At 38.6% G+C, this 9620-nt stretch overlaps 2 protein-coding genes across 5 annotated transcripts; one reads left to right on the top strand and one right to left on the bottom strand.

The window, feature by feature from the left end:
• The first annotated feature begins 921 nt into the window (after positions 1-921).
• Positions 922-2013, top strand: LOC109861189 (pre-rRNA-processing protein TSR2 homolog). Of its 2 annotated transcripts, none has more exons than XM_020440815.1 (3): positions 922-1084; positions 1310-1391; positions 1471-1815. In XM_020440815.1, exons 1-3 carry the CDS (start codon positions 1016-1018, stop codon positions 1791-1793), a joined length of 474 nt encoding a protein of 157 aa, XP_020296404.1. In that variant the 5' UTR covers positions 922-1015; the 3' UTR covers positions 1794-1815. The 2 variants fall into 2 exon arrangements, with proteins under 2 accessions (XP_020296404.1, XP_020296350.1); XM_020440761.1 differs by having other exon boundaries at positions 925-1084; positions 1468-2013.
• Positions 1803-8715, bottom strand: LOC109861045 (Niemann-Pick C1 protein-like). Of its 3 annotated transcripts, XM_020440621.1 has the most exons (12): positions 7520-8715; positions 5607-5853; positions 5238-5308; positions 4945-5160; positions 4241-4818; positions 3528-4151; positions 3183-3313; positions 2936-3097; positions 2587-2857; positions 2335-2456; positions 2104-2266; positions 1803-2020 (listed from the first exon to the last, which is right to left on the bottom strand). In XM_020440621.1, the coding sequence occupies exons 1-12, from the start codon at positions 7714-7716 to the stop codon at positions 1998-2000; spliced, it is 2805 nt and encodes a 934-aa protein (XP_020296210.1). In that variant the 5' UTR covers positions 7717-8715; the 3' UTR covers positions 1803-1997. The 3 variants fall into 3 exon arrangements, with proteins under 3 accessions (XP_020296210.1, XP_020296154.1, XP_020296261.1); XM_020440565.1 differs by having other exon boundaries at positions 1803-2266; XM_020440672.1 differs by lacking the exon at positions 7520-8715 and having other exon boundaries at positions 1803-2266; positions 5568-5698.
• Positions 8716-9620: the final 905 nt, after the last annotated feature.

Below are 9620 nucleotides of genomic sequence, written 5' to 3'. Positions count from 1 at the left end.
GGTAGCATGGAGAGGATGCGCATACAACCTCAATCCGAAGCTCGAGCTTCGGGCGCGATCGCACACGTACACGATCTGAGGTTGTGTGCGCATCCCCTCCATGCTACCGCATGCTACCAAGTGTTCAGAATCTGGCATCTCTGGGGTGCGTTCCAAAATCCTACCTTGGTTACTAAAATGCTATATTTCACGTCACGTGTACTATAGTTTTTGGTAACCAAAGTAGGATTTTGGAACATACCCCAGGTGAGACGTTGACCGTACCCAGACTGACGCGTAAAGAGCCGTCTACAATGGAGAGTTGTAGGCCGTANTAGTAAGAAATTGACCAATCACAGACAAAGTACAGAAGAATAATCGATTGTGATTTGTCAATTTCTTACTGTTACGGTCTAAAACTCTCCATTGTAGACGACCCTTAAAGCCTGTTCTACATTGATCGCAAGCGCAAACGCAAGGAACAGGTCTGGTAGAATTGACTAATTGTATTGATCAAATCAGCCAATTGATCAGCGTGATTGGTCAATTCTACGAGATCTATACCTTGCGTTTGCGCTTGCGATCAATGTAGAACGGGCTTAANCTGCACTTTTCCACGAGCGCACACGGACGGCGGTTCTCGCTTGTGTGCGTATCCCCACCACTTCAGTGTTTTCGGTGCTGGCCGGCTCGAACCTTGCAACGAAAGACCGGTGACGCGAGACAGCGCGATTAGGCCGTCTCACTTTAAAAGAAGGACAGACTAACTCAACCACTTGAGGGCGCCACTTCCCGGGCAGAGACCCCAGTGCGGACTTCGGATCTCGCTCCAGTACCCTCTTAAGCGTCCAAAGTGAACGCACCCATAGCGCACGCACCGCCATGTTTGTGGATATGGCCACGTAGTTGCCAATGTGCACCACCTATAGACATAGCGCTGGCTTACAGAGCAAAAAAACTAGAACAGGTTTTCACATGGCTCTGACCGCTCTCAGTGTTCTCTCTGATGTGATGACACCTTTGACTTAACCTAATAATGGAGGAAACTAAACAGTTTTTTTTGTCAGTCAATCGACGTATATTTAGCAATTGGACAGCATTACGCGTGAGTTTACAATATTGTAAATCTTGCATTAACACTAATCAAAACATCTCTCTTTCAGATATAAAAATAATGTAAAATTCTCTCTTGTGTTTTTTCTTTCTTTAATAGTTTTTTATTTTACTTTAAAAGGTAATACTTTTAATATATATATATTCACAATATTTATGTCTGTATAATAAACAAATTCTTACACAAATCTTTACACAAAATTCTTTATTTGTATAGTTGGCAGTAGAAAATGATATGGGTCCGTTAGAACAAGCAATAGAGTTCTGTTCGTATACAACAGATCTAATATATATGAATGGTTTGTTGGTTTTACCATATCTTAATATATTGCAATAATTGTAGACTATTGATTGTTCATTATCTCTTTTTTTTAGAAGATATAACTATTAGTGAACTTGCTGAGGAGCTAGAAGGATACATGGATGATCAGTTTAACACTGAAGTGCATGATGACAGTTGTACAGCAGTGGCAACTGACTTATTAAAATTTTTCCATTATTGTACAAAAGGGGACGAATCTAATGCAAGAGAAGATCTCGAGAAATTGCCACCAGAGCAACCTTGGCTCTCCAAAAGTCCTCCGCAATATACTCATCCTGTGCCGGTAAAACACAATAGTAGTTCAGAGGAAGATATGGAAGTTGATGTAAATGAAAAAGACGATGGATGGACAATGGTAAAAAACAGACGGAATAGATAACTTACAAAATAAATTTCATTGTTTCTTTTATTTTGTACAAAAGATACTTTACTCAGCATTGAGATATAAAAAGACATGGAAAGACATACAAAGAGAAAAAGAAGGCCAGCTCATTCGTTCCACAGTCATACATCATTTCAATGATGAAATTTATCTACAATATTTTTTTACCTAAGCATTCTTTTTTATTAGTCTCTCTATTATTTACCGAGAGCTTTCTTCTATATCTGTAAAAAAAAAGAAGAAACTGATTTTGGTTATCTAAAAATTTGATCTGACACAACATATTGGAAATTGTAACGCTCATTACCTTTTTGAGATAGTTGAACGGTGTAATAACCGTTGTGATATTGCATAGCCTGGCTCTTTTTTGATTTGATTTGTCTTCTTTCGTTAGGCCCTGCCAAGCTTAATATCACCGGTAGGAACAGCAGTCCGTGAAATAATCCAAAAAACACCACAGAGGCGAATAACTAAAACGACATGAAATATTGAATTTCTATTTTTTAACAATGCTGTTTTAATTATGCTGAATCTATACCTTAAAGAACGTTATGAAAACATAAGCTTGACTGAAACCTAGAAGGGCAAAAGCGAGGAATGTGCTCAGACCACCATTGAAAACTGCTGGCCCAATAACGCTGAGCGTTGTCAATGCCCTTTCTGCAAATGAGAATTATTGTTTCTATCGAGTTTTTGTTTCAAGATAATTTACTAGTTAAAAGATATAGATTTTATATGATTATCTACTCATTTTTAACTAGCAAAGAATTCGTAATTTGATATAACTTACCTTGTTTACTGCCGCTGGAACGTATAAACTCTAGTGCGATATGCGCAGCGTAATCGACTGCTAGTCCAGCGCATAATAAAATCATAATCGTCGACGAGATCTCGACTGTTAGTCCTAAAAAGTACATCGAACCCAGTAGGTCGATGAGCGTGAACAATACGCAACACATCACCCAGAATGACGCAAGTAAATTTCTTAGCAGCACCAGCGTCACTATTCCTACTGCTACTATTTCCAAGCTGAGATTCCTTATTAGTTCTTCGCCGATAATCTATGCAACATTGATTGTGTGCGTCAACATATTTCAAAGATTTCCATAAATAAATTTTTCACATAAAATTCTTATTACTTTATTTGACGCCCACGTTATGTAGTCCAACGAGTGAATCGCGATATAATCGTATCCGTGAGTAAAATTCACCGACTTTATGGCATCCCTGACTGATTGCATAGCCTGTATCTGATCTGACGTCGTACTTATAGGTATGTGTTGCACTGGAATCTGCGACGTCTAAAATCGTTCTTCATGAAAAATTTGTTTCCGTAAAGAATACACAAGATTGTATCGTTCTTTTAACGTTTCTTTTTTTACATACTGTAATATTATAATCATTAAACGGCAATTTGTTGAATTTTATATCCTGTATGTATCCTTGACCTTTCACCGTGAACAGCAGATATTCCGTGAGGTAATTGTAATATTCGTCTTTATCTCCAATGTATTGTGCTGCAATTATAAATGATTTATTAGTACATATACATATATAATATATATATATATATATGGAATTTTTTAATATTTATGTTATGTTTTTATTTGGTGTGCATAAGTTTTCATTGCTCTTCTTGGACTTTTTTTTATTATTTGAACAAAAATATTTTTAAAATTTCCATAATTTCTTATCGCTTTTTACAATAAACTGCAATGAAATTCGAAGTACCTTGGTGAGTGTCATCTAGCCACTTCTCATAGGCTACAAACCACGGGTCGAGGGTGCCATTGTTAACATAAGGATTCCGCTTGAGCTTGTCCACTAACTGGAATAGCGCCTGGCGATCTTCATAGTAGTCCACGCCCGTTAGATATATATTGACATGTTTGCCATATTTCGGAAAGTGTTCCGTCAACTTGTTATTAAATTGTATAGGATATGATTCTTGATTCAAGTACATGAGCGGATCAAAATTCTGCTCCAGATGAAATATCGCCCACACGTTAATGCCCAATAAAATGGCAGTGAGCAATAAGATAATTGTCTTGGTCGATATTCTCATAATAAAAGGTCCAACGTATTTCTCGAAAACGAACCGCTGAAAATTCTGTTTGCTGCATTTGTTCGGCCGCCAGTTGGGACGCGGCCGACAAAGACAGCTGTCCTTCTTCGCTGCCAATCGTCTTTCGTCATATACCAGACAACTGACGAAGAACATGATTTCATAAATGTAAAGAAACAATATGCCCATAGCGGCGAACATACAGAAAGACTTCAGGAATGGCATCACCGTTGTCATGCCAATGGCAAAGGCCACCATGTTAGTGAATGACGTCACGGTAATGGACATACCTGCAAACGCAAACAAAATGTTGGTCGATATACGACAGGAATGATGCATTACGATATCTTTGACATCGAAAAACTTTGCTTCGTCGCACCTGATACTTGAATAGACTTTGCTATTCGCATAGGGACGTCCAGAGATTTTTCCGTTTCCGACGTAGTCTCCAGATTTTGCATGATGACGAACATATCGTCGACACCGATGCCGAGCAGTAGAAATGGCAGGATCGGATGCACCGGACCGTATGAAAATCCCATATAATAGCAAAGACCGTAGGACGACAGGAGAGCTTGGCCGACGACCGAGATGCCCATGAGGGCTAGATAGATCCGTTGCTGCATCGTATTGCACCGACCGATCATTACGACCACGTAGATCGTGATCAGAGACATGCCGCAGAATAACACAGTCATGTTGTTATTGATCACTTGATGCAACACATCCTGATAGCTGCGCACCGTCACCGCGTAGATCTCCATGCCCGGTGGCAAAGTGCGATTCGGATGCAATATCCTATCGATAAATTCGATTTCCCATTCCGGCGAGTGCGGATTCGACTTCTTTAACAACCAGTACAAAATCGTCGCGTTCGCACTTATTACCGTTCCATTTTTGTCGTACTCGACTCCCGCTAGCAACGGCGCTACGACGGACAGTATATCTTTGGTGTTTCTGTGTAAATTAACATAACAATAAGATATGATAAACACGGGAACGCTACTACGTTGTTTATGCGTGTCTTTCAATATAACGAAATTGAAAAATATTTTTTATTAAAAAGTTACAGTTTTTACTCACTTATTTTGCAAAGTTGCGGTGACGTCCCTCAATATCTCTGTCTTGTTTAATTTGTCAATAATATTTTCATCCTTTTTCTGCCATATCTTAAGTAACGATTTGTGAATACAGGGCTCTTCTGACATCGTCATATTTATATAGGGCAGATATTCCTCGGGAAAGTCGGTTTTATTCATGATTTCCCACTTATCGTCCTCTTGGAACCACGTAAAATACCTGTGTTGCACGAATGCTTTTATATATAAAACGACGCGAAATAATCATCGTGTATTTTTACACAATAAGACACTCACCCAGCGCACACATCCTCCCAAGTATTATTATTCACTACTATATTCTTCACGTCACTCTCAATGTCTCTAATCTATAATTACACAAAGTAGATGCGCGTTAATTTTTTTAAATAATGTGGACGTGTGTGTGTGTGCGTTATTTCATATAAGTGTTAACAAATAGTTTTAACACGAATAAGAAGATGTACGAAAGTATTGTTTTATAACAAACAGCTAAACGATTTTTTTTAAACAATTCGAGAAAACTTTTGCGAAAATATGTCAAATAAATGTGTGCGATGATAATGATATTAGTCGCGGAGAGAATTGTGCATTAATATGGAAAAGAACCTTCGTTGATACTCGTATAATTCATGATCGCCTATGTACCGATCGCAGCACTTCAGGGTCCAACACGTTGGGAGCGGTAACGATGAGACTTTCGTGTCTGAGATCGTCTCGGAAGTGTTCCTTCATCCAAGCGGCGTCCTTGCGGAATATAGAACCCATCGGTATGTACAGCTCGATCTCGTCGATCTCCTCTCTCCAAAGTAACAGTCCGAAGCCACAGACAATATTCAGACACAGGGATATAAGTAGCCAAAGCCATGGCTTTGTGGCTATACTGAATCCGATCCTGAAAAGAGATACATACACACATTTCGAAATGACAGAATAATAAGAATTGAAAAAAATCAAATAAGAAAATCCTACAGGTGAATCATGTAAATTCACTTTACGATCATGATGTATATACATGATCGTGTGTGTGTGCGAGACAAATAATCGATAAGCTAACTGATACTATCCTGAATGAACGAAAACAATGATCTACGAATTAAAAAAAATGAAATCGAAGGTGACACACATTCAGAGAGATAAAAACAGAATCGTTGGTGTGTTTAAAATCTTTGTTATTATATACAATATTATGCAAAATATGAGTAAACTTTAAATTAAAAAAAAAAAAAAAAACATTTATTCAGGGAATTATACTTAGAGATTTATCAATCTAAAATTAAATATAACTTCTCTTTTTATTGAGGCCGTTATTTTGATGGTCACTTGAGATAATCATTAATTAGAGACAAAGTAGATATACACCTCTGCACGCATCAATAAAGCTTCTCCGGCTGATTATTTTGCGCTGTCTTACAAACGTGATCTTTTTCAGACATGCAACTTCCAAGAAACCAAGGAAAATTTAAAGAAGGTACATAACGCGTAATTTTGTTAAAAATTAACAATTTTCTTGTAGTTCTAAAAAAAAAAAAACGAAATAATCAATATCAATAATCATAAGGTAAGAGCAAAAGTCAGGAACTCAAGGAGAAAGAGCTTTTTTCGATGAATTAATTTATTTGGTTTAAAAAAAAGAAGAATTACGAATATGTTAGAGAAAAGAAGAATATGTTAGAGAATACAATATGTTAGAGAATTACAATATGTGTGTGTCAAGAACGGTTGGTAATAACGGATTTGAACGATTATCATTACGTCGTAAAACCATAACGCGATAAATAATTTAAAAGTTCTTTCGTCTCGCGCGCGCGACTAACTATTATAATAGGTGATGTGTGTTTATCTGTGAGCGGATCGGTCTAAGCGGCGAGTCATCATTCATTATTCACGAGTTCCTCCGACGTCGGAGCGAATAATTTGACTTTCAACGTTAAACTGAAATATCGGGCATTGACATTTAACAGCGGGAGAGAAAATAAAGCGCGCGTGTGTGTCGGAGGGAATGAAAAACAGAAGATTTAGAAAGGGCGGTTGAGAAGCTTCGCAGTTTCGCACGTCAAACATTGAGCGCGTTCAGACAACTCAACAGTTGCACAACGGTTGAGAGATAATCACTTCTGATTGGATCATACTTTTGGAACCGTTTCAGATTTTGAAGAATAGTCCTATCATAAGTAATGATCTCTCAACCGTTGAGTTGTCTGAACGCACCCATTGTTCTGTGGTGATCGATTATATACATAATTCTTGTAACGAGACGAAAACGAGACGAAAGTGAGGGTAAATTCACCGGAAATATCTACGACCTCGACGACGTCACAAAAAAACTTAGCGAGTTCGATCGCTTTTGTCATTTTTTTTTTTATTTCGAGTCTCACGATTGACACAATCAACCCTCTGGATGTTGTTCCTGAAAGTGATCCGGAATCGAGCGCACGGGAAACCTTCCCCCTCGTTACGATACGCGCGATGTGAAAACACCGCGTGTATGTGCTCGCTATTGCGTTTCCGGAGGGAGGGAGCTCTCCTATTCGCACACACAGAGATCTACGCACACTCACCGGTAGAATATCCGGTCCGAGTTGAAGTGAAAGTCAAGCAACAACTCCTTGCAGCGCCTCCACGTGACGACAGTTATTCCGGGCTCGTCGTCGATCGTGGTCGTGCTCGTCGTCGTCGTCGTCGTCGTCGTCGTCGTCGTCGTCGTCGTCGTCGTCGTCGTCGTCGTCGGCCGGCCGTCGCTGCTACGCGCCTCCATTTCAGAATGGATGCAACTCAGAATCAGAGCAACGCTCGCGAATATTGACTGGGGCGATCTCGCGGGATGGCTCTACAGCCCCGTTGTGTGTATTGCCTAGCCGACTGACTGACTGGTTCGACTCCGCTCGCTTCAGCAGCAGCGAGCGAGCTGAGCGATCAAGACTAGCGAGCTAACCCGCGGGCGCTCTCGCGATAGAACACGGGGTGTGCGCGTGTAGCATAGTATAGATATATATATATGCATACTCTGGCTCTGACAATACACTGGCCATCGTGTCCGACACTTTGACCGGCGCAGTAGCCGTTTTTTACTCCGTTAACGTAGAACAGTGATAATCTTTTATATCTTTGATTATCAAATTACGAATGTACATACAATCATGTACACACTGTAGTCTCTCATATTATGCCGTACACAAACACACATGTCTGCATCACTTGTCTTTGTTTCTCATGTATGTACGCACAACAAGAAGTTGGCTCAATACATACAGATACGTATTACGTACGTGTGTCAGAATTACGATGAATTACGCGATGTATGATGAACGAACTTCAACTTCGGTTTCGACGTAATCAGTAATATTGTAGTGTGTACGTTGACAATGAAATATGCACTGATAAAATGTGACTAGTAATACACACCTCCGACCGGCAATTTATTGAATTGGTTTCGCGAAGAACAAAAAACAGAAAGTTTTCTTTTTACACGTTGTTCTCTTTCAGTCACTGTGGTCAGTTGCTAACAGGCAGCTAGGTAATAAAAAATACAACGGAAGAGAAGGGGAAGTCTCCTTCCTCCTCCTCGTAAAACTGATTCTTGCCGATACACACACACACACACACAAGCAAGGTGCCATACCATTTCGCGCATACTGCGGAAGAAAGAGAAAAATCACAATCGTTTTGCATGCTCTGTTCCAGCTATTAACTATAAAAAATATATGTTTCGCGTTTTGCCGAAAAGCACGAAACACAATATCCAACGATGTATTCGATTGTAAATTGATTGTCAAACGTCTTATGTGTATTTTAGTTGAAATATATACGTACATATATGAAGTCTTCGCATATTCTTCAATTTGGCAATCGCACGATCAAATGTTTATTTTTAACTACTGCTCCTTTTTGAACTAAATCGAATCTTAGTACAAACGTACCGAACAAGCGCGAGTGCATGTGCACCGCGAATGTGCTATTATTATTTCTTAATGTGAGAAGATTGCGATAGTACTTGTTGATATAGAAGTACTTAATAAATGCAAACTGAATGAGTAAGCGGAAATTGCACAAAGTAGTGTCATAAGAGAATCTGCAAGTGCAAAATCAGATACACATTTTTGCGACTTTTAATATAATTTAACGAGAAAATTTAATGACAAAAAAAATGTTTTCTCGACTTCAACGCGTACGTACGTATTCACGAATCGGTGTAAACATTGAGATATTGATTTCGTAATCATCAAAAAACGTCTACTTTTTATCTTAATCCACAGTTAAGTGGATCATGTAGTATCATGTTTTGCATCTTTGTAGGATACTGATGATAATATACCGATTATACTAACGATAATATTATTCAATCTTAATATCACAAAAAAGAGTGATTATTAAATTTATTTTTAAAAGACGTAAATGTTGTGCAGTTTAATAAAAAAATAATTGGATCAACAAGACCTTAGAAATACCGAGGAGAAGTCCTAATAAATATTCTGACCTCGTATCAAAACAGTATTTCGTTCGATGCATATGCACTTGCACAAGTATCTCGAGTGTGTCGAGTGTTATCGTTCACGAGAATTGTTTACGATATGAAGAGTCACTGTTTTTTTAATATAAATCATTGATGACTCGTTGAACTGCTTTCTGTAATCAACCTAAATACCAGATTGATAACTATAT

The sequence above is a fragment of the Pseudomyrmex gracilis genome, unplaced genomic scaffold, assembly GCF_002006095.1.
Source record: "Pseudomyrmex gracilis isolate BER0280 unplaced genomic scaffold, ASM200609v1 scaffold_0, whole genome shotgun sequence".
NCBI lineage: Eukaryota > Metazoa > Arthropoda > Insecta > Hymenoptera > Formicidae > Pseudomyrmex > Pseudomyrmex gracilis.
Note: the sequence above shows the minus strand (reverse complement) of the source record. Positions and strands in the feature narration are given on the sequence as shown.